The sequence below is a fragment of the Dermacentor silvarum genome, chromosome 2, assembly GCF_013339745.2.
Source record: "Dermacentor silvarum isolate Dsil-2018 chromosome 2, BIME_Dsil_1.4, whole genome shotgun sequence".
NCBI classification, from domain to species: Eukaryota; Metazoa; Arthropoda; class Arachnida; order Ixodida; family Ixodidae; genus Dermacentor; species Dermacentor silvarum.
In genome coordinates, this window is record NC_051155.1 from 102,382,736 (window position 1) to 102,408,236 (window position 25,501).

General features: G+C 46.2%; 2 protein-coding genes across 2 annotated transcripts in view; one reads left to right on the top strand and one right to left on the bottom strand.

Moving 5' to 3' along the window:
• Window positions 1-25,501, bottom strand: part of LOC125943110 (uncharacterized) — a 492,224-nt gene that overhangs the window by 178,000 nt on the left and 288,723 nt on the right. The gene's annotated exons all lie outside the window — the stretch shown is intronic.
• LOC119441652 (transcription termination factor 5, mitochondrial) overlaps window positions 1-25,501 on the top strand; it is a 41,238-nt gene that overhangs the window by 2,306 nt on the left and 13,431 nt on the right. The window contains exons 2-6 of the mRNA XM_037706253.2: window positions 1,654-1,888; window positions 9,084-9,191; window positions 13,178-13,441; window positions 14,270-14,515; window positions 23,978-24,100. Of these exons, the coding sequence (XP_037562181.1) occupies window positions 1,654-1,888; window positions 9,084-9,191; window positions 13,178-13,441; window positions 14,270-14,515; window positions 23,978-24,100 (976 nt within the window). The remainder of the gene's footprint in view (window positions 1-1,653; window positions 1,889-9,083; window positions 9,192-13,177; window positions 13,442-14,269; window positions 14,516-23,977; window positions 24,101-25,501) is intronic.

A 25,501-nucleotide genomic window follows, 5' to 3' on the forward strand; every position in this document is an offset into this window, starting at 1 on the left:
AGTGAACTGAATAACCTTGATTTGATACCAGCACTTGTTATGTCCTTTTCTTTTCCAAGTACACATCCTTCTTTGCGCTGTTTATTCATCACCACGCAAACTTGCCACATTTGTCATAGGTAGTGTGTCATTTTGTTGTAGCAGGGCATTGTGTACATGTATAATCTCTTTCGTAGATACCAACACCTGATTGTTTAACTTTTCTGCTAACCTGTTTCTTGTGGATGCCTTTAGTTCCCCTATGTAGCCAATGCATATGAGTATCAAATTGGACTGATATCTAGCTGTACAGGCTAACAATCGAGATATATTCTGACATTATAGTGATATTGAAAATTGAAAAAAGAAGTGCCTAATCTGAACAGGGTCACTAAAGGAAAAAGCACAGGGTAAATGGAGTGTTTTTTCATTGCATGGGAACATTTATAAAGCTTTTTTGAAATTTTCATGGTAATTTGAGAGAAAATGAACAGAAAATATGATGGCGCCATACAGTTATTGGGCTCCAAAGCTTCAGCTTCTACATATTGGACTGTGTCTAGCTGTGTTGTCAGATGCCGCTGGTAATGCCATTCCTTTATACAGTAAAACCCCGCTGATAAGTTTTTCACAGAACCGTAAAAAAAAAAAAAAAGACTTTTATACACTTGTGTTTCAAACTTGGTTCCATGGCACGTCTTCAACATTAATATAGGGTCCTACAAAAGTAGATAACTGCAGTGTTTGAACCTTTTTAAGAGTACCCAGAAAAATTTTCAATTAATCAATGAAAAACCCTGCATCGAAAGCGATTAATCGAGTCAAGGCTAAAATGATGATGATTAATTGTTAATCAAACAAAGTTAATCGACCATCTCTAAGCCAGCAGGTACGTGGTAGGCAACGCTAGGCACCCATCTGTACAATGTCATGTTCTTGAGAAGGTCGATACACAGCCAAAGCGAAATATAGACGGTTCCCAAATGCTTCCAGAATGCAGGCAATGGAATGGCTTGTTATCCTGCAAAGAGTAATGCAGCATTTGAAGCTGCTTTAGCCAAAAGACTCGATTTGCTTACTTGGACAATCATCTTCAATGTGGATTTTTTTTTTTAGAGCACAGCTCTTAGGTGCTACCCATTCCTGCGGCGAGCGACGGCGTCACTTGCAACAGAGGGAATGAGCACAGCGAAAGATCAGAGCGAATGCGGCACGCAACGGTGGATAAAAAAAGCGGTGAGAGCGAATAGGTGCGAGGAGGAAACGAAAAGGAGGGTGTAGTGGAACTATCAGGCGGAAAGCAAAGGGGGGTATGGTGAAGGGGTGAGGAGGAAAGCGGAGTGCCGGCGGCGACTAGGCATGTGGCCAGCGCGGAAACAACGCACTGGCATGGGCTTTGGACTCAGTGCGCATGCCCTACTTTGCGTGCGGCACCACCGCTGCTAGAGAATGCGTTTCGCGTGAACCACGTGTTCTTGTGTTCATGCTTTCTTTCTGAACAATGAACAACGCAACCGGTGGAAATACTTCGTCTGCCGCCGCCGAGAGCAACCATTCATACAGAGTGAAATTCTTTGCCACAATATATCGCGAATTCAAAACAGCTGCACTCAAAGTTCGCATTAGGGAGTATCGTAATCGTCGGTGAATTTTTTTCTTTCTGCTTGCTTGTAGGTATGTGGAGCTGATGACTCAGCCCACCTACTCCCTGAAGCTGGAAGGTGAGGTGGCGGTTGGGACGGACCCTGTAGTTCACATGCTCTCCTTTCTGGACTGCCCCGCCAGTGTGCGGGCTGGCATTCTGTCAGAGCTGCCGCTCCACTATCCGTTCACCCTGAGCATAGCAGAGGTCAAGCAGGCTGTGCTGCGTGCATACCTGGCCTGGCGCCTTGGATGCTCCCATGAACAGGTGCATATTTTCCTCTTGAATGTGTGTTATGGGCATTTGAGGAAATTTTTATTCTATGACTGGCTCTGTTATTGCAAAGCCCCTCCCCTATTCGCTGTGCTACTTTACTGGTACTGCTTCGAAAGACATTACTTAAAAAAAACACTGATTCAATTTAGACTGGTGTATTATCCTTTCAAAACCTTCATTTGCACTTCTTTGGTGGCAAAAGATCCTGTGGTCGTGGAAGAAATGAGCATGAGAGTTTTGGCCTTTTTTTTCTGTATTTGAAAAAAGGTGGATCACTGAAAAAGAAAATGAACCCTAAACTTCTTTTCTCATATTACGTGCCTAAGCAGCTCTGATGAAGTCAACATGACAGCTAGTATATGCCGAGTTATAGATGCTGATTGCCTCATAACTTTCGGTATCCCATAGTGCACACACAGATGGCTGGGAAAGACGTGTAAGAGCAATGTCACGTGACCTTGGTGAAATAGCGCACCAAATGAGCACACCAACATGCTCCGCATGCCTTTATGTGGCAATTCAGAAGGTTTAGTGGGTTTTACTTGAAAAAAAAAAAAAAAAAGGTGGACCACGCAGGAGACATTACAAAAGTCTCACACTTTCAATTTATTTCACAATATACATTTACGTTTATTTTTGAGCTCTTTGTTCCTGCTTGTGTCTGAAAGTCAACGTTAGTTTTGGGTTAACATTTTGACATGTGACACCTGCGAGGCATGCAGTTATTTATTCTTCTGATGTTATGCCCACTGGCAGTGGGCCTCTTCGATTATCCGTCCCAGACAATCCCGGACTACTGGAGGCGGTGCTTTCAGCCAATGAGCATTCTGTATGGAGTGTCTCGGACAGTCTTGCGCTGTCAGGGACGGATAATTGAAGACGCCCAGTGACGACAGTAGTGTTTCACTTGACAACAAACAAAGTGTGGTACTTGTTGTATTGGTGATCATGAGGATTAAATCAGTCAGTCAGTCAAAGGGAACTTTATTACACACATTTACTTACTTAATTTCTAAATACTGATTTAACGCTGTCATGAGTGACTTCATACGTGTCAGAGCATTCTGGAATGGCCATCAAAAGTGCCACATGATGGTACTGCTTTGTATGCAGACTTTCACATAAATAGGAGTGCCAGGTATGCATGAATGCTCTTGCTAAACCACTGGCTTGTTTGGCCTCAAATTATACATTTTAATCAGACTTGTGCATGTTAGATAAAAAAGTAACCGATTATTATTACAATTACTTCATACAAAAATGTAATTGATTACAGTGGCCATTTACTGCCCCACAAAAGTAATTGAGCAATTGCTAATATGTAATCAATGACTTTTACGTTGCTTTCCTCCCAACCTCTACTAATGTTGCACAAATACAGTAAATGGAGAGGGCTGGACTGGCTCTTTCACTGTGTTGTCTGCAGCCAATCACACCTTGTTTCTCTCCAACAATTGCTTTTCAAAATTTTCCTTGGTCATCTTCCCTCACTTCCTTGTGGAAACATCAGCGTCAGCAGGGACACCGAGAACTCGCTCAATGTGCACGCTAGAGTGGAGCCCGGTGTTGTAACATACTACAAGCACCTTGTGCACAAGTTTGTGGTTGAATGCAATACTGTTTGCATCTGGGTCTTCTATGAAGCACATCGTTTCGTTGTTGCTAGAGCTTAGAGAAGGTGCTCCTGGTGGGCCCACTGAAGAGCTAAAAGAAAAGAAATTTCAGTAAGTGATTTTCTGGCGATATGTGTGCAAAGTGGCCATCGCTATCGGGTAATAGCAGCGTCGGTACATTTCGTTTGCTAACATGTGGTGTAGTGATAAGAGGAGGAAACAAACACTGAGCACCTGGATTTGCCTGTCTGAACATGTGCATCCGCAAAGCTGCTGCGTGGAACTGCCGTCGGTATTCTACTGTAATTCCCGCGAAGTTCAAGTGCTCAAAGCTGCATTGCCTCTTACAGCTTGTCCCTTGAATAAAGTAACTGGTTGCACGTATCTGGTTGCAGAAAACGTAAATAATGACAGTAAGCGTTACTGAGTAACAAAAGTAATAGATCAATTACAAAGCTACGAAAAGATTAATTGATTAAAGTAAATAATTACATGTAATTCATTAAATACAAGTCTGATTTTAATACAGTTGAACTTCGAAATAACAAATTTGTACTTGCAGCGACAAACTTTATTAATCTTGGTAATTCAACATTTTAAAGTTTCAGCAGTAAACTTCATTTCACAAGTTCCTGGAACATTCCCGGGGGATCGTATCTTGTCTGTAATCGCTTATAAACAAATTGCAAGGAGATCAGGCCATAGTAGCGTAGGTATGAGTGCCAGAGCACGCGGTGCAGAACACGTCGAGAGCAATGCATCGGCATGGCTCCTGGCGTCCAAGATTAGCGTGTTGCGTCACGGTGTGCCGTAAATCTTGGACACCATGGCTGACTGTGCTTAGTGCTCGCAGCCGTAATCAGATGGCACCTTCAAATTAAGAACAAAAGTGCCAGAAGATATGGATATAAGTCCCGAGGAAGCAAAAAATGTCGCAGTTTCGCTAGAAATGCGCAGCATTGATGGCGATAGCAGAGACAACCATGCCAGGTAAGGTTTGTAGTTTTATCGGTGTCACAAGTGCTCAGGCAAAAAAGATCACTCGACGACAAAGAACACTCGCTGTCGCAATGCGAGCGAATGCTTTGCATCGTGCCTCCGCAACTTGACCTTACATGACCGCCAACACTAGACGCACGGGAACAAAATGCACATGAAGGTACCAACCATCTCGGCTCGCTACCTTCGCAGTTGCTGAAGATTAACTCCAAGACATGGCGCGGTGGCCCTGATATAGACAGGCATGCGCAGATACAGCAAGGGTAGGGGAGAGAAGACGCGTGTGCTAGGCAGAAGCGCGCCTATCTGAGAAACGCGTCACCTGCCCTGCTTTCCCCTCTAGCATGTGCTTGATCACACCGCGCACTCACTCGCCCTTTCCCCACCTCCTTGCACTGAAGGAATCATCAGCTCTCGTGTTTCTCTGAGCTGCCGCGGCCTCCGCAAGTGGAGCAGTGCTGTTTTTTGTGCTTACGGGGGTTTCAACAGGAATTCAGGGCGCAGGCTCCTTTCCCAAGCGAATCACCCCTGAGGGAAGCCAAACGCCAGGCCGAGGTACGCTTGTGCCCATTTGAACCAGTGGGTTCCCCGCGGCGGTGGGAATCGAACCCACAACTTCCCGTGCCTAGGCGGGCGCTCTACAACCAGGCCATGGCTGCTGTTTCCTGCATACTGCGTCTCAGCGCGTGCGCTTCGACGGTGTCTTTGCTGCTCGAACTTTTCCTGTGGAAGGACACTTTCAAATAACTTATTCTTTGGCCGACAATTTTTTAGCTTTTTGCTAGATAGGTTTAGCAGCGATACAGGCTCAAAGTACTTGCTTGAAATGACAGAAAACTTTGTTAAATCGAAACCGTGTCACTAAATTACTTTGTTAAATTGAGAAAAAAGATATGCGCTTTTCAGTGGAACTAAGATCGGGAAGTAAAAATAGTTTGTTACATCATGAATTTCATTAAATCAAGGTTCGTTATTTGAAAGTTTGTACTACATTTGGCCGCATTACCTGGCTGTTTTGTCCTGAATAAATCGTAAGTATGCGGTCACTTCCAGCTCTGCCAAGCAGAAAGTGTAGAATTTATGGAAACAGAACAGTGGCGCGCTGTCTGATTTTGAGGGTGGAACCACAGGTTGCAGATGAAACATTGCATGTGCTTTGTTTTACTGTTAAGGCTTGTTTATAGTCCAACATAGCTGATGCGCTGTTCGAATTTCTGCACGTCACACGCACTGCTGAAATGCGCATTTTTATAGTTCATTGTTCATTGACCATGACCAATGTCAAGAACGCAACCATGGATGGACAGATGCTATGCAAGCTTTTTCGTATTGGGGTATCTGTGCTTGCACGCGCTGGCCCATCTAGCATGTTTTATCTACTATTATACTTTATGCGAGTGCAGCGGCTGCTTCGCATGGCTTCGCCGCCTCTGATGGGTACAGCTCCATTTGCGCTCAGCCATACGCAAAGGTTCCGGTCATGCGTGCAGAGCATTCTAGGTAGTGTGAAGTCCAGTGCAAGATAGAGCAAGTTCTATCTCGACGTCGGTGCAGCTGCCAGGTACTGACAGATGTGGGTATTGACCCTTTCCCCGGCGCTCCCGTGGACGCTGCCATGTTTGATCATGTGGTGACGCGTCCATTGCTTGCCTCAGCTACCTCTGTTGCCTCCGTGTTTACAATGCAAGTGCGTGACGCCGGTGTGGCGCATCAAACCTCCGTTTCGACACATATCGCAAACAGTGACTGTGTGGACCACACGAAGCTTTGGCCACAGCTTTAGAGGATATGTAAGTGAGTGCTTTCAGAGCTCATTATGCCTTGTCCAAATGGCGCGAGCAGTGTATACGGTGCTTGTACTAAAAGCGGGGCTAGAAATTTATTCCAAGTTGTTGAAACTTTCCGCTTATGAATTAAATCATGATCAGTGTGCTCTTTGTTCTTTATTTGGCAAACATTTTGAAGTAGCGGCTTTTCATGTTTCTGACTCAGTAAAGTTCCTCGGTGCGGCCACTATGTATTTTCAGCCTAATCGCTCTCGGGTGTGCTCTGCTGCGATAGATTTGTTCTTGCTGCGCACAAAACTTGGAGTGTAAGTGTTCTGTACTTTGTAGTAGCTAGTGGCAAAGACGTTTTATCCCTAGTCCCTCGCTTACTCTGTGGGCTGTCACGAAACATTCAGCTTCCAACATTCGTGTCTTGTCGGTGTAGTCGCCGTCACTCCTGCCTTGGCACATTGATTCAAGTGTGCACCCATTCACTTATTATTGATACGTTGGCGATAGGGTGGGCGTAAGTTTGCGTGCGAATAGGGGTGGATGTGTGTAGATAACGTGTGAGAAACTTACTATTCTAGTATGTGGTGCTACTTCCATTTGTAACGAGCGGTACTCACTATTAAGTACCGATGTTCCGGAGAAGTCCTTTCTTTGGAGGTTAGCTATACAGCGCTGGTGTATGAATTGTCTTTTTTTTATCCTGGAGGAAAGCTGTGCATCGCGAAGGGCCGACAACACAGGCAGGTCCTTATGTAGCAGTGGCGATACAGGTTGATTCCATTCCTTAATATGCGAATCACTATTTTTGCAGCTAACTACCACACACGTCTTCCCTTTATCGTTGCACATTTTGCAGCATGAATTGGCACAGTGCATTAGCGAACACCCAGTTGCATTGCCGACAGCTGATCGCACAGTAGCAAGGCGGCAGAAGCAGTAATGGTTTCGTATTCGTGCGCATTTGCTGAGGCAACGTATGGCGCGCCGCCGAAAGCGCCATCTCGTTCCTCTAGAGCAAACTGCTCTGCGAAAAGGGTCAATATGACCCTTTTCGCGGCGATCCCACGGGCACTGCCATGTTTGATCACGTGGTGACTTGTCCATTGCTTGCCTCAACTGCCTCCATTGCGTCCTTGTTTACAATGAAAGTGTATGACGCCGGCGCGGCTTAGAAAACCTCTGTTTTGGAAGATATCGTAGACGGTGACTTGGTGGACGACACGAAGCTTTCATCACAGCTTCAGAGAACATGCAAAAAACGTGACTAAGCTATGTCCAAATGCCGCAAGCAGTGTATGTGGTGCTTGTTCTAAAAGCGAGGCTAAATATGTATTCCAAGCTATCCAAACATTCCGCTCATGAATTGAATGAGGATTAGTGTGTTTTGCTTTTTGTTCTTTATTTGACAAATATTTTGAAGCAGTGGCTTGTCAGTTTCTGACTCAGTGAAGTTCCTCGGTGCGGCCACTATCTGATCATTTTCTGCCTAATCGCTCGCGGGTGTGCTCAGTTCCAATAGATTTGTTCTTGCTGCGCACAAGGCTTGAAACGTAGCTGTTTTGTACATTGTAATACCTTGTAGCAAATATATTTTACCGCTAGTAACTCGCTTACTCTTGCAGACCATCATGAAACATTCAGCTTCGACCACTCGTGCGCCATCGGTGTAGTCCGTCATTTTTTGTGCATATATAGTGCGCATATATTCAAGTGTGACCCCATTCACTTATTCTTGATACATTGGCGATAGAGTGGGCGTAAGTTTTCCTGCCATTTGGGATAGATGTGTATAGATAATGTGCGCAAAACTGACGATGACAGGAAGCGGTGCTACTCCCTTTGTCATTGTTTAACGAGTGGTACTCACTCTTGCTGACGTTCTGGGGCTGAAGCCCTTTCTTTGAAGGTTAGCTATACAATGCTGGCGGATGAGCAAATTTCTGTATCCTCGAGGAAAGCCGTACATCTCGAAGTGCCGGTAACACGTTCGGACAGTTGCAGCAGCGGTCCGCTAACTTGGCCACACAGATTCATTCAATTCCTCAACATGCCAGCTCCTATTTTTGCAGCCAACTACTGCACACGTCTCAAATCCACATGATTCAATCTAGCATGATTAGAGCACAGTGCGTGAGCGAAAACTCAGTTGCATTTCCGACAGCTGATCACACAGAAGCAAAGTTGCATTTCCGACAGCTGATCACACAGAAGCAAAGTAGAAGCGGTAATGGTTTCGTATTCGTGTGCGGTCGCTGAGGAGACGTATGACGTGCCGCCGTAAGCGCCATCTCGTTTCTCTAAAACAAACTGCTCTGCGAAAAGGGTCAATAACAGCCGGGGTGACGCACTGGCCTATAAAGTGGTCTCTCCCCAGCATGAAGTGATGCTTGCTTGCACTGCATTACGTTGAATTACAAACGAGCCTTTACAATGACGGACACTGTAACTTTTTCGTTCTTGCAGATTCTGCGTCTTCTCCTTAGCATCACCATAGGCACTGCATACTTCTAATTTACTTTGGACGAAATAGGCAGGTAATGCTTCTAAACATGGTATTAAAATGCAACCACTGTGAAATGCCACCTGTGGGCAAACTTTGAGTGTGAAGGATAGGATAGCAATAAACTTTATTTGTCCAGCGGTTAAGGCTGTTGGTGCCCGAAAGAGCTGGCTATTTAGACTGACCTTGTAGTTTTCATTACATGGCATTAAGTGTCCTGCAAAGTGGTGTTTGTAGTCCAGATATTTCATGGGCAAGACGCTGATGTATCTTGTCCTTGCGTGCCCTGTTGCCAGATAGCCTCGCTGGTGCGAAAGTATCCATCCGTGGAGAATCGGAGCCTGCAGTTTCTCCGGCACACCATCGAGCTGCTGACCAACCACTTCCACATGCCCAGTGACAAGGCAAGCCTAAGAGTGCTCTTTTATTCCTCGAGCAACTGGTAGTGTCCTGCGTATTCTAGCTGTATACGGTAAAGTAGTTTGACCATACTGGGCAGCACTATCATGAACATTCTAGTGTACTGTTTGCTTGAGCTTTAACCAGTCAAAGCACATGTAGTAGTATTATCAATCCTTTTTTCTTATTTTTGTTGCGTGTTCTGGATGTTAATGTATTCGAACATAACAGTATGCTATGCAGTTTAACCCCAATATTACGAAATTCTCGATATAATGAAATATTTAACCTTTTATAACTTCTTGTCCGTAAAAGATCACGTATTTAGAACCTCAGTATAACAAGATTTCAGTGCCACTGCGAAGGAATATCGAGACAATAAATGGAAGCTTCCGTGGATGCAGTTGATCAAATAGTTGAATTACAAGTGGCTGCTTGCTTGCAAGCGCACTTATCAAATTGCGCGTTGCGCAACCAACACCCACTAACAAAGTGGAGCAGCCGTGTAACCTGTAAGTGGGATAAGATCCTATCACACTCCACACACTGTGCTTTGGGTGTGAGTGAAAGCGTGTTAAGGGGGGACATGGGTCCCGGATATAAGCGCTTTTGTTATTGACTCTAGACACATCAAATTTTCAGGAAATATTCAACGCTGTGTTTAGATTAAAAATATGCAGTTAGTTTTTTCCAAGTCAGTCCAAGAAGAAAAAAAGTTCCCATTATTTATGAGTTATAAATTTGGGATGTGACTTGCAAAAAATGTACTGCACCAAGAGAGCTAAAATTAAGCAGGTATCTTCCTGAATTTTCAAAGAGTGCAAGTTTGCACTTTAATGTTTATATCTGTATTTTAGCTGAAGTTACAAAGTTCTAGAGTTGCAACTTTGCAAATGGGAATACAATTGGTGATTTCTACAAGATTTCAAAATGTTGCAGTGTCCTAAAACATTATATCATAGCTTTTGTGCACTCTCTGACTCTCTAGCATTCAGGCAAAAGAAAACAAAAATCAAAAGGATTGAATGAGTAACAGTGACACAGTGCTGATCCCAAAATTTTAGACTTGGAAAAAATATTTTTTGATAAAAGTGCAAAAAGTTACAGAGAGTGGAAAAATGGCATTTTATTCTACAAAACCGGGTAGTTTCCTTCTGAAGCAGCATTCAAGGCTCGTTTTGGCAGGAACGTAAGCTGCAAGTATGCTCTTTCAAACAAGACCGAGATGGCCTGGCTATGATAGACTTTTGGAATGGCGAATGACACAAAATGGGTCATGTCAGCACTTTCATGGGCAAAACTGAACATTTCATTGGACAAATACAGTGTTTTCTTCCTCAACGATGTGTCATTTTGAGCTAGTTTTTTGCCAACAGTTGCGCTCTAATATGGGGATTAGAAAAATAATAAAAATTAAAATGAAATTTTTGTTTCCGGGACCCATGTTCCCCCTTAAGGTGAGCTGAGAAGGATAGTGGCTTGATAAGTGCAGTCTTCACGTGCGAGCAAGGGGAAAGGGGGGAGAAGGAGGAGGGGCTAGCTCGCGGTAACACAATCAAGTGTGCGCGGAGAAGGGGGCAGGTTGGCAAGCGTCCTGTTTTTTTAGAATGGCTGCACATGGCTGTCAGCATGGCTGAGCGCATACGCTGCTCGGGCACCCTGTTTTAGAGGTAATCTGCCGCATGTGCAACGAGTGGGCTTGGCGAGGTGGCGCGGCATCATGTGCGCTGTCTTCCCACGCGTTTAGTACTGGAGGTTGCGTAATGTCAAGTTTTGGAGACTCGTTGAAGTGAGAGGCCGATGAAACATTGGCTCCCTGCAGCCGGTGCTTTTCATAATAGTGTCGTCCTACTGTGGGCAATGCTATGAGCCGCGGGGGCAGAGTTGACGTGGATTCGTGGCTGGCTTCACTTTGTACCAGGGTGTCGGAACGAAATGTTTTTAGTTCTGGTTTTAGTTTCGTTCCACTGGAAAAATTCCGTTGCGGTTTTGCTGCGGAACGTAAAAAAGAAAAAGTGATCCGTAACAGTTTATAACGGTTTTTGTTTGCATGCAAAAAATTTTGAAGCAGAGTAACGATAAAAACAATGTTTATCGTTCTCAATAATTGAATTCTAAATTTTGAGAGCATGCTCTGTGCCTTGAGTGAAGGCACTGAGCATTTCAGAACTCATAATTCAGAGTCAAGGCACTGAGCATGATCTCAGAAGCAGCACATCATTGAGTATATTTGCCGAAATGCGAGACCGCTGTTGCGATAAAATGAACTTAAACAAACGATAAAACTTCGGTAACAAAGTGTTGTACCCTTGGAAACGAAACGATAAGCTCTTCAGTGCGCAAGCATTGGGTTTTGCTATGATGCCAATCTGCTAGTGCACCGAGCGGAATGCTTAGATTAGTGGAGCGCTCGACCGGCTATCGCTCGCACTATTCCTGTCTGAGAAACGTGCTAATGATGATGTTGCCTGAGGTCGGTTGTTTCGGATTCCCGACTTACCACTTGAACCGGAAACCGATAAAAAAGATTTCGGTTTCACTCCAAAACAACATAATAAATATCGTTTCAGTTACATTTTCGTTCCGGTCAAAAATTTCGGCTTTAATGTGGAGCTTTATATGTCTAGGCGAAATCGTATATGGCTAGGCGAAATCACCTGTGTACAGAAAGCTATCATCATCAGCATTGGCTCGAGCGTCGTCGTCGTCTACCCCAGCTGGTTCGTTGGCGCCCCTTGGGTTGAGCTCATGCTCAGCTTGTGCTCGTGCCACTGCTCGCGCATTTGTCGTCGTCTTCTTCCACAGCTGGCATTGCCGCTCATCATTCCAGCGTTGAATTTCACTTGTGTTTACGTTTACGGGGGTATGAGCCATTGCTTAAGAGGGTATGAGCCATTCATTGTGTTACGTAATGGACAGATTTAATTTTGAAGCAATTTAATTTCGAAGAATTGCAATTGGCAATGGCGGGCGAATGCTGCTAACCACGCCGCCAAGCAAACTCGAGACATCGAACGCAAGGAACTGCGGGCATAAAGTCAGTGACATCGTTCTCTCCATCGCAGCCGAATGTGTGTGTAACCTCATAATTGAGAAATACTTTAATGAACCCTCGGGATTAACCCAGTGATTAACACTGGGGCCGCACGTTTCAGCTTTGCTGGTTAAGCATCTTCATGGAGTGGAAGGGCCGACAAATTTTTTTTTTTCATTTTTGTTTTCGTTCTGTTCAGACAGACTGCTTTGTATCACTGATGTGAAGATATTGTCGACACAGCAGGGAACCGTACCCTTCGTCGCTGATTTTCAAATTGAATAAGATTGTTTTTTTCTCATTCTAATTTGCTTTTTTCAATTGCCCAACAATTCGTAAAATTTTGCAGCGCCTTCTGTGTAAGAAAAATGTATTGATGACTGTGCTTATTTGCATGAAGTGTCAAATTTTAATGCAATGAAATTTCGATACAACGAAGCAAATTGAAGATTTTACCGACATCTTGTATCGAAGATTAACTGAACTTGCGTGACACCTTGGCTTTGATCATACTTGTGCTATTGTTGGTCCATTCCTGTCTCTTTGAATGCATTCCTGATTGTTTGATTTGTTGCCTGTGGTGTCCGGGCTATATTAAAAGGACTCTAATGGTAGACACATTAATAAGCATTTTTGTGAATGGGCGCAGTGCTTCTAATGCCTGGTCTGAGCATTAGAAAACTTGGCCATTGTATTGAATTGAACTCAACATCACTAATAGATACCAAAAAATATCAGTAAGTCAATCAGTCATCAACAGTGGATTCAACAAGGGAAGCCTTAGACTGGAGCCGACATTTTGATGTGCTCAAAGCTTACCTTGTTCGTGCACTGTTTAATGCATCAAGTCTGCATCTTGTGAATCCTTAGCTTAGTGTCAATCAATCGGTCAGAGAGTCAGAAGAACCACCCGATCAGTTATAGTGATCTAATCCCTTGGTATGCCTCCATGTGCAGATCCTGCGCAATGGCTTTGTACTTATGGCGCATCCGGGTAACCTGGAGAGCCAGCTGTCGCAGGTGCGTCAGCTGGCGGGGATGGAGGTGCGAGAGCTAGCAGTGCTTTGCCCACGCCTGCTGACTGTGCCGGCAGATAACCTGATCCGTGTCGAGCGGCTGCTACAGGCGCACGGCATCACACCAGCTCAGGTGCAGCGCTGCATCAGGATCTACAGTCTCAGCCCGGAGACCATAGAGAAGCGTCTGAAGGAGATCACCAAGGTGCGCAACCTGGTGCTGGCATTTTCCTTGTCGCGTGTGAACAGTATGTTGGGTGGACATCGTGAGTGACGTGTTGGTAGTCAGTGGCCTGAAAGTACTGCTGACTGTGACTGCAAAAGATTTAATGTAAAGCATTCCATGCCTTTATCCTACTCTTTGCACACAGCTACCTGTGCTTGTGTTGATTCTAAGTGCACTGCCTTCAGGATTGGTTCCCATTATTCTGCCTTTAACATTAGAGAGGTTTAGCTTGTCCGGTAATCGGGTAAATGCGGGTGGACCGGGCATTGGGGCGTTGTGGCGAAACCGTAAATATGAGTGGCCTGTATGGTGCTGCCACCTGGGGGCGCTGAGCTCAAACAGACGAAAACAGCTAATATTGCAGTAATTAAGTGTATTCTACTTCGCTGCTGGTGTAAATTTTCCGCAGCAGCACGATTACGCCACTGCCTAAAATCGGTGCCACCAGGTGGCAGCACCATACAGGCTGCTCACGTTTATGGTTCCGCTACAACGCCCGATCTGCCCGCGTTTACCCGATTACCAGACAAGCTAAACCTCTCTATTAAGAGACAGGAAGACAGCGGTGCGGTTTCGAGAGCAAAGGGGATGGCCGGTATTCTAGTTAACCCTTCGAAGGTCATGTCAGCTAGAAGGGTCAAAGGTGGCCTGCTGATCAAGTGAAACTGTAGTTTTGCGCATAATATTATTTAAAGCCATTCATTGAATAAAGGGTCTTATGGGCCATAGATCAGAGACTGTTTCTGCACATGCTGCAGCATTTCATGTTTATCCCTACCATGCCCCCTTTTTTTTAATCCACGACAGGTGGCCGAGTTCGAAGTACGTCGTGAGTGTCCCCGACTGCTGAACCTGGTCTACTACGCGTCCAAGGCGCGGCACCGTCTTGAGCTACTCTCGCAGTTGGGGCACCCTGCCAGTGGGGTATCCATCAACGTGCTCAGCATGGCCGCCTCTGACTTTGCACGGGTATTCTATAGTGGTAGCGACCGTGGCCGACCCCGCGAGACGGCTGAATACCTTGCACACCTGCTTAGGAAGCCGGAGGCTGAGGTGAGGAAAACGAAAGGGTGTCTTGAAAGAGGATGTATGTGTGCTTTGGACTGGTTTTGCTTTGCTCTGCAAGTCAATTTCTGTCTAGCATGTGCGTGTTGTCGCAGTGATGCGACTCCTGCGCTTATTGTGCCAAACTGCGCCAAGAGGTGAAAGCTGCTACATTCATGCAAAAAGTGCATGCTTCGTGCTTGGCATGCGCCATGATGTAATTTTTGCAGTATTTCAGGGGAAAAATGCAGTAAGCGTTCGAGATCTGTCATTTAGTCCGCCACAACTTTAGTGCCATTTTCAGTGGTTCGAGCTTAAAAAAAAAGGTTAGAATAAGGGCCGTGGATTAGTAGCAGCCTAAACACAGTCTTCACTGTCCCTGGAAAAGTGGCGCAGCGATCAGCATGTACCGTATTTTTCCACGTATAACCTGCCACCGTGTATAACCCACACATGCAATTACAGCAGCCCAGAAACAAAAAAAAAAAAAAAATCCGCACATATAATTCGTGGGAATAACTGCGTACAACAACACTCAAATTTTTGCAAAAACAGTCTGCATTCGCAGATGCACGACTCGTCCAAGTCGTATCTTCAGCAAGCAGCTCTGTTCCCCCATTCTTCGGCGATGCTGACAAAGTGGATTCACACGCTGGACGCTATGGCGGACGAATCAGTCATGTGATATGTAACATGAATCAGATCACTTTGCAGCTAGCATTCACACAACAGCAGATGACAGGGCGGATGGAGGAGCCCTCGCATGGGCAGCAGGAATGGAGCAAACGCGACTGAGCCAAAATTGCAACAGTGATTTGGTGCACCGCCGTGTCACAAAGTGCTTTGTGTGGACCGATGGGGCGCCGCGTGTTGTATTCGGTGACTTAACGCAAAATGTCGACCCATGAAGAGGAGGAGATTGGGCGACTATGAAAGAGAAGGGGAGAAGGGAGCTTTAACATGCAAGTGTAGGGAGAGGGTAGGGTTCCCGAGGGGATAACGAAACTTTCCTTGACGGGGAACCTTGCCTTGAGGTATGGCTTCACGGCAGCGCATGAAGCCGCACTTCAAGGCGAAATTTCTGTATAACCCGCACACCATCTTTACTGTTATATTTTTGAAATTTTGGTGCTGGTTATACGCGCAAAAATACGGTAGACTGCAGTTGTTGTCGTTTTACGAATACAGCTTACCATAGTCATAATTAAGTCTGAATAGATTTGTGTGCAAAATGTTGCTATTGATAAACAATCATTTGAAAGATACCATTGCCTGTCATGACCGTATAAATCTCATTGTCAGCTTGGCTACGAAGATGTGTGCCTCGACACCACGTCACGCATACACAACACTGGCATAGAGACATGTGACGGCAGCGCGTGCCCCGCTCCAGTCCAACCGCGACAATGATACGGCCTTCAAGATGAGTGAGCGACGACCGCCTCGCGTGCATTTCAGAAACCGCGAAGAAGGTAACACATCGTCGCGCATTCTTAAGATGCGCGTCCAGGGCAGCGGCTTGCATGCACCACAGCATGGCGTGGTGCATGCACTGGCACATGCGCCGGTGTGATATCAGATGCCCAACGGCGTCACTTTCGTTCTTGTGCAATTGTTCGTGTGGCATGGGCATATTATTACGCCTGTTTGAAACGGCCATCTCTGTCTTTGCACCATTGGAACAACAACGGCTGCTCAAGCGTTCCTGTTGACACAGCCCGAGTTGGCGAGAACACTGCACCACGCGCTGCCACTACGCAATGTTGCAACTGATCGGCGGTCACTACGCCGTTATTAGGGGATCACGGTTCGGTGGCGCTTCATTTACGCGTTAGCCGATTGCTGATAACGGTTCACTGTGACATTTTACCTTTCGAACATCACATTTTTTTTTTCACCCGAAGGATCTCGCGAGACACATTTTATTTCCTGATAAAGAGTCATGACTGGTTCCATCAACTCAAGGCAGTCCAGAAGGCCCACGATGCGGCGGTGAGGCTTGGCCTTCCCGTCTCGACGTGGGAGCGGCCCGCGGTCCTCCCTCCATGAAAATGAGGGGTGACTACTTCAGGACGTCAATAAAGTTTACTACCTACCTACCTACCCGAAGCGACCTAGATAACGTAACACCTCGTGTGGCTGACGCAGCAGTGGTATTGCCGAGACCAAGATATCCGAGACCTTTGCAGAATGACAGCATGGTGCAGTAGTTTCCAAAGTTTACACTTCCAGTCAGCTAGAATGCTTCACTCTCATGTGCAGAATACAGTCATGTCCCGCTGGTATATATCACAAGCTCTCGAATAAAAAATGGTGGCTGCACTTGCAGTTTCAAAATGATAGGTGATCGGAAGCAGGTGCCATTTTGAAAGAGCTACACGACGCCGCATTTCGTTCCTTAGATGGGCGATTGTAATGGAAGTTTGCAGCTCGGTGCAGGAACGCACTGGGATCAAAAATGACACTAAAAATCTGGTTTTTGGACCAAAGTGCTGCCAAATTGTAACTGCTGACGCCGCCTTCAGTGCGGTTAATTTTCTATGGTTTTTAAGGACGAGTCCATATATATAACGAACTACTGATATAGCAACCAATTTTTACGGAACTATCGAGTTTGTTATAAACGGAGTCGGACTGCATAATAGGTTGATTATGGTCAAAATTTCACTTTTGAATTTCACGCTGAAGCCCTTGGGCCAGACGTCAGTGTGATATCACAGATTGCAGAGCATTCTTTCACATTTCGGCCGTTGTAGTTCGGTAAAAGTTCTTGAAACTGTTTAAGTTCGATGTTTGACTCTATTAGAATACAATGTAGTCACTCTTTACCGATAAAAATTAACTACACCGGAGTAGACGGCATCAAAATGCATGACTTCACGGCAAGCTGGTGTGGGAATTTCAATGTGACGGCGTCACCAATCTTTCGTTTGTGGATTTTTTCCTGGTGTATAAGTGCCTTCTAGTGCCAAGAGTGGCTTTTTTGGTATTGCGGAAGGCTACTTTACTAACACAGCTGAAATAATTTTTCTCTTCAATGTCTCTTTAAAAATGGCACAAAACAGCAGTGTTAGATCATGACGACTGATGTATCCGCTGTGCAAAACCTGAGACCAAGACTGTGTATGTACCATATCAACATGCTTATATATTGTTTAGGAATCCATTTCTATTCTACTCAAAATCAATTTGAAAAATTATTCACAAAAAATTATCGCCCAAGCACTCCGTACAGATGGTTAACCAGCGAAGCTGAAACGTGCGGCCCCAGTGTTTATCACTGGGCTAATCCCGACGGCAGATTAAAGTCTTTCTCAATTGTTGGTTACGTCTATGTTTCTTAATGAGGTTACACACACATTCGGCTGCGACGGAGAAAACGACGTCACTGACTGTATGCCCACAGTCTGCTGTTGTCGCATTGCCGCTTGTGATTCTTCAAAATTATATCTCTCCGTCATGTAAGACAATGAATGGCTCATACCCCCGTAAACGCGGCCTCCGCATTACGATGACAGAAGAGAAGTGAAATGATACGCTGGAATTTAAAGGCGAGAGCCTTTTCGCAGGAAGGGGAGAGCAGGCTTCGTCGTCGGGGATGGACAAGCCTTGAGACCAAGAGACAATACGTCAGCTCGTCTTTAGGGTTTCATTTCTTCTTTTTCTTTTTGTGTCCATGCACCGAATTCCGCGTGCCATGCGCACTCCTCCAAACCTCTTTCTCGTCGGCTTCTATGCGCCGCACAGTGTAGCAGACGATGCTACCACTGTACTTGAAACATGCATTTCAACACTCCAGGCGCGAGATGTGCTAGGGGCGCATTTCTAAAGGGTACAAACGCTGCACTGGTCGCAAGACTACCTGGCCATTCGACAATTTCAAGTGATAGGCACGAACCACCCCATCAGCACCAGGAAAGTCTCCACTACTTTTCCCAGCTTCCAGCGAACTCTTGGTACATTTTCATCTTGTATAATAACCACGTCATTTGTCTTTTAAATGGGGAAGAACAGTGAACCTCCGACCGTTCAAGAAATGAGCGGAAGTTAACACTTCTGGTTCATCCGGTGTAGCATATAGATATGTTAACGGGCGACTGTTTATGGTGGCTTCGACTTCTGTTAAGAGAGTGGCTAATTGCTCGTAATTGATGAACGATGTACCAAGAGCCTTTCGGAGACTGTCCTTAACAGATCGAACCATGCGCTCCCAGAACCCACCCCACCAAGGAGCGTGTTCTGGCGAAAACTTCCATGAGATGCCATATAAGCAAAAATAGTCTACAACTGCATTGCCTCGTAAGGGTTCATATAACGCACGAAGCTCTCGCGAAGCACGCTTAAGGCATAATGCATTGTCAGAATAAACAACACGGGGGTAGCTGCAGTGAGAAGTGAATCGGCGAAAAGCTTCTAGAAAGCATTCAGTGTTAGCACGTGTAACAAGCTCTAGATGGATGGCTCATACTACAGCACATGTAAAGATGACAACATTGGCTTTCACAACAGGTTCACCTCTCACATATATCGGCCCCGCAAAATCCACTCCTACTGTGTCAAAAGGCTGAACCATTTGCACGTGCTCTGTAAGCAGTGGTGTCATTGGGACACAGGCAGGTTTCGCGCGGAAACGAGCACGCCATGAGCACTTCACGATCACTTTCTTCACGCACTGCCTGGCGGCCACAATCCAGAATCTCTCCCGTAGCTCTGCCACTTTAACTGCTATTCCAGCGTGGAAGAGACACTTGTGGGCACTGTGGGGGATCAGCTGCATCACTCGGTGATCGCCAGGAAGCAGTAGAGGGTCCTTGACGCTAGGCTGAGTAACTGCGTTCTGTAGTCGTGTTCTTTGTGTAGAAGTCCGTCGTCCTCCCCAAGAAATGGGTGGAGATCTTTTATCCGCGATGGGTGTTTCGATGGCGCGCCCAGCTTTCAGTGATGCTATTTCCATTGAGAAAGCTTAGGTTTGGGTCTAAGAGAGCCAGTAAACTTCCACTTTGGCAATTTCTTTAGTCAGTAGCACATTTTCCTTCTAACTGTTAGTCGTCTGGAAGTTCGACATCAAGAGTCTTCCAAGGGAGGCTTATTTCGTAGCGACGGTCGCACAGCTTAACATTGTTGTTAAATTCTTTCCTAACAGTATTATCATGTTAAGATGAATCTGGCTGATCAGTTATACCCAAACTCTCAAGCTGCCAGAATTTCTGCAGTGATGTTGACAGATCGTTGAACATGCAACATGCAAGTACGAAGCGCACACACATTCGTCTGCGTCCATCGATTGAGACATCTGTCGTTGCTAATTGGGCCTTGCAATACCCATCCGAGTGCCGAGCTCCTAGCAACCAGTTCTTTGTGGGCCTCATCCCATGTCACTTCTTCTCTTAATATTTTCCAAATCTGATCTGCCCCAATTAGCAAACTAATTCCTGGTTCCTGTAGCGTTCCAGGATTAGCAACCGCGTCAGCCAGGAGCCTACAACGACTCTGTATTTTCTTGACAAAGTCGTTGTCATGCGGGATCTCCACAATGTCCTCGCAAATGTGCGGGATTTCAATAGCTTCAATTTCCACAAGGGTCCCGTCAAACTGACTCTGCAGTGCAAGTTCAACTATCTTTCGTCGTGCAGTGCGGCTGGGACTTTGATGGCCAAAGACACGTATGCATAAGTCAACTTCATCTATGACTTCGAGCTTCAGTTGCCGCGATAGTTTTTGGCGAACAAAAGTACGTTGGCTGCCGCTATCAATAATGCCTCGTACATAGCAAGATTGTGGCCCCGCATCCATGCTCTAAACGTCTGAAGTAGAATAGCAGTGTCAAATCTGCAGCGGTTCTTGCTGCCTACTTGTGTAGCATGCATCGACACACTGCTGAGAGACTGCTTCGGTTCAGGTGCAACTGCCTGCGATCTGTTCTTATAACACATAAATGAGGCATGTCTGCCGGCGCAGTGGGTGCAACTAACCTTGCGGCGGCAATCCTGGGCTCGATGTCCCGTGGTAGTGCACCGAAAACAGCTGCCGCTTGCCGTGAGCCGACGCCTTTTCTCGTTGTGGTCCAAGGTGGAGTCACACTCCGAAGTTGCATGATGCTTCTCGCAAAAGACACGTTACAATGGCACTGCTCTTAAGCACTGCTGCCGATGACGCTGGTGTCTTTCGGCGACCGGATCCGGGCATCAGGTAGTCTGCTGGACACCTCTAATGGACCGTTAGCTGTTCTCTCCCTGCAGTCAACCTCAACGCGAAAATACTGCAGGAGATCTTCAAGGTCTTCCTCCGCTGTTGGCCTTAAGTTCCGATCGTCATTTGCTTTAAGGCTTCTCTGTGTCTATGGTAACTTACCATGACATCTTGAAGGATGGCTTTCGTTAACACTTCATCAAGCATTGCTGCATATGACGAAGCAGGAATTCCAAGACCTCTCAGTCCTCTTAGATTCACCTGTACTAAATCGTACGAGTTCCACAATCCCGTGACATAGGTCGAAGAGCTCACTGGAGTGAAGGGTACGCAGGTTCTCAAGGTACTTTGCCTCGATGATCTTGGCGTTCCCGAAACGTTCCTTGAGAATCTCTATGGCATCGATGTAACTGTTCTCGGTAGTAAGGATCCCTGCGATAGCCTTGGCTGCCGGGCCATCCAGAGGAGAGCGGAGATACTGGAACTTGACGATGTCACTGAGACAGGAGTTCTCATGCACGTTGTGGCGGAACACGTCCCAAAACGACTGCCACTTCATCGTTGATCCATAGAACCTCAGCAGGTCCAATTTCGGCAGTCTTGGCCCAAGTGCGGCAGGGGCACTCACTTGGGGACCGTTCTCGCCAGAAGGCATCGTGCCAGTAGGTTGTATGGGCGGCGGCTCTACACAAACACCAGTACCAGTGGTCGGAGGATTAGACAGCTCCAAAATATGGTGTCACAGCAGTCCCAGTGTGCCTGCGGCTTGGTCTTCATATTCCAGTACGGAATCGTAGTCAGCTGCGGCCTCATTGTCGGACGTATCGGCATGAAGCTCACCGTTGATCTTCGTTAGCTCATTCGTGTTCTTCTCAAGACGCTGAAGGATAGTCCGGAGTGATGCCAGGTTGAACTCGTTGGCTTCAATGAGGTCACTAATCTCTTTCACAAGTCCCGTCTGCTGAGCTCCTCTAGCTGCACGCATCTTCTTCAAGCGCTCCGTGGTCCATCCAAGTCGAAGTCCTGCTCCCTGGTTTTCGGCACCAAATGTAAAGGCGAGATCCTTTTCACAGGAAAGAGCAGGCTTCGTCGTCGGGGACAGACTAGCCTTGAGACCAAGAGACAATACGTCAGCTCGTCTTTAGGGTTTCATTTCGTCTTTTTCTTTTCGTGTCCATGCACCGAATTCCGCGTGCCATGCGCACTCCTCCAAACCTCTTTCTTGTCGGCTTCTATGCGCCACACAGGGTAGCAGACGACGCTACCACTATACTTGAAACAGGCGTTTCAACAAGAATGATGAGTCAGCAACGGAGCCAGCTGTGGAAGAAGATGACGACAGCGAACACGGAAGCAGTGGCATGAGCGTGGTTGCGCCGAGGGGCACCAACGAGCCAGCTGTGGAAGAAGACGACAACGCTCGAGCCATTGCTGATGATGATAGTTTCTGTGTACAGGCGACAGACGGATGAATCGGTTAGCCATGTACAGCTTCGCTGTAACAGATGCGGCAGTGAGAGTGCGGTGATGGCATGATACATGCTCTCCAAAGTGGAGGATAAGTTCGCGTGCGTCTCAATTTCTGCCGCGCGTCTTGGCCGTGGCTGTGCATAGCTGTAAGCGTGGCTGAGCGCATACACAGCCGCGCACCCTGCTTTAGAGGTAATCTGTCGTGTGTATAAAGAGTGGGCATGTCGAGACAGTGTGGCATCATGTAAGCTGTCATCCTGCGCGTTTAGTATTGGAGGTTGCGTTATGTCGAGTTTCGGAGACCTCTTGAAGTGAGAGGCAGACGAAGCATTCGCTCCCCACTGCCGGTGCTTTCATGATAGCGTCGTCCCACTGCGAGTGACGCTATCAGCCGCGGGGGCTTAGTGGACACAAAAGTGTGGCTGTCTTCGCCTAATTCGTACTGTCGATGTGAAGATATTGTCTACGTGGCATGAAACTGTATCATTCGTCTCAGTCTCCCAAATTGAACAAAATGAAATGTTTTCTCATTCAAATTTGCCTTTTTTGACTGCCCGATAATTTGGAAAACATTCTGGAAAATATTTTTCTTTCCATGCAAGAAAAATTGATCGGAGACTGTTTACACAAAAGATTGAATTTCAATACAACAAATTTTTGATATATCGAAGCAAATTGCCGATTTTACCGACTTCGTTATATCGAGGTTTAACTGTAGTCACCTAGTGATCAATTGAATCACCTAGTGATCATTAAGTCCTGAAACACCTTGCTCAGAGAGTGTAAATAAAGGGGGGAACACCTTTGAAATTTTATTGAGTGAAATAATTTTTGATAACTGCTGAACATTTTAAAAGTGAGCTTTCTCCCCTTTAGTAATCAGCATCTTGTAAGTGCAGCACTGTAACAGCATGAAACTTCTGACAGCCGTAAGAGGATGTTTCAGCACCTGCATTGGCCTGCATCAGCTATAGATTTTGCTGTTGACAAAGCAAAGTAACAATGTGATGGTGCAAGTGTGCTGTTGCTGCACCATCGTGTTGTGCTGGTCGTTTGAGCATTGTCTTAACAAACCAACTGTCAGGACGCGGCTCTTTGGTAGCACCAGTAAAGAGAACAACCATTGTGTGGTGCGCAACTGTTCATGTCGCTGCCAGTTAGAGAACACAAATATACACCTGCACTATAAAGAAGAAAAAACAATGCAATGTTTTGTTCTTTTTTTTTTTTACTTCACTGCTGATAGGAGAAGTTAAACATTGCAGACACACTGTTTTGAGTGCTATGCGGGGAAGAGACAAATCATTGCTGCTTCTCGTGGCACTTGTGAAACAAGTGACTGGTCTGGTGAAGGTTGTGAGGAGAGAGTGGCGGCATAAGCAGACCGAGAGCTCCAAGTGAGGCAAAGCACGGCACGATTGTTGAAGGACACGCGCGCGGTTCACTGTAGTTGCCAGGGGAAAGACCAGGTGGCATGCAGTGTGTGTTGCGTGCAGTGTGCGCGGAGGGACAGCATGTGGACAGCATGGAGGAAGAGTCGTGGAATGCAGTATTAAAAGGAATGTTCGGCGATGAACATGTTGGCCTGTTGTCGTTCATAACAAGGTTGTGGTGAGGGTGGTCCACAAGAGCTCTACTATCAATGTGCCAGGCAGCTGAGAGTTGCTTGTGTTTTGATGGTGGCAAATGTCAAAGCCAGCTGTTCTAGTTTTTAGAGATAAAGAGAAAGTCGTAGATGGCACATATTTGTGTGACCGTGACTGTTTTGGAAGGTTCACATCGAGACCGGTGACTGTCCCTTGACATTTGCAGGTGCGCCAGCGGCTGGCCAGCCATCCATCAGCCAAGCGAATTTCCCTACTGAACACCCGCCGTGTTGTTGACTGGTTGTTGCCACGAGGAGTCACTCATGAGCAACTTTGGTATGGACTTCAGGTGAGAACAGCTTGCACTGGCCATCTTGTAGAAATGTGCGCGCTGACACCACGCTTGTTAATTCAACTGGTAAGCAAATGTGTCCAAGTTTATACAGCCGATAAAGCTACTGTCCTTGCTCCAAGTGGCAAGTGCCAAGTTGACACTCGCAGCTTGAATGAAATAACACCAACAGTGGGAACTAAGCTGCATGCTGCAAACTGGCAAGAAATTAAGGAAGGTTGCAAAGTACATCCAAAATTTTATGTTGAATTCGAATTTGAGTTATAGAACAACTGCAGAAATTTACCGTATTTATTCGATTGTAACGTGAGGGGTGACTTTTCATTGCGTCTATCGAGATAAAATAAAACCGCGAAAGTAACGCGAGGGGTGGCTTTTTGTTGGGTCCAGCAAAAAAAAAAAAAAGAGCACTGCTAAAGTAACGCGAGACCACCGGATGCATGAAAAAGTCGTAGCTTTGCCCGAAAGGTGAAGCATCAATTGCAGCAAATTAGAGGAGAGCTACATGGAGCAAGGACAGTAGCTTTATCGGCTGTATAAACTTGGACACATTTGCTTACCAGTTGAATTAACAAGCATGGTGTCAGCGCGCACAAGCAAACACTCGACGATCCCACTCGACGACCGCAGACAACCGCTGTGAAAACACTGTCGTGAGCAAGCGCAGTAGCAGCAGCCAGCGAAGGTTCGCGCGGTCTATCGCTTCAATGGAAACTAAGCGGTGAAAGCACAGCGCATACAATGGTAAGAGGTGTGTGGAGATCGCTTTCGCGCGCGAGAGCCCGCAGCTACGCAAAGTACAAGTACGCAGTTGGTGGCAGAGTAGAAGCCGCGACCCCTCCCTCCCGCGTTGCCTTCCGGCTTTCCTCCTTTCGCGTGGGATGATTGAGTCGCCAGTTGCCCTTGCACCCGGTCGCAAGATATGCATTTTGGTGCTGCAGCTAAACATCGCCTCCGCTCCCTCCCTCCTATCCCCCACGGCCTTTCACGCGATGGAAGACGCCGTGTTTGCTCTCCGCCATGCGTTCGCTCTCCGTGAAAGCGCGCGTCCCTCGCACCTTTCACAAGCACATTTCACTCGTTGATTAGAATTGGGTGCATCATTGCACTTTGTAGACAACTTGAATTTTGGTATTCGATTGTAGCGCGAGGATCGACTTCAGGTAGCAAAAATCTGGAAAAAAGCTCGTGTTACAATGGAGTAAATACGGTATTTTGTTAGCTTCTCTGGAAACAACACACACTGCTCATTGCTGGTCATTTGCATCCTGTCTTGTCCACATTATTTTGATTTGTCATGTCAATTCTGCTGAGTAATGTTGCAGAGTTGTGTGGGCCTCAGTGTCAAGCTAACATGCTGTTTGGGTTTCATGCCTGCAATGAACGACTCTGCTGTCT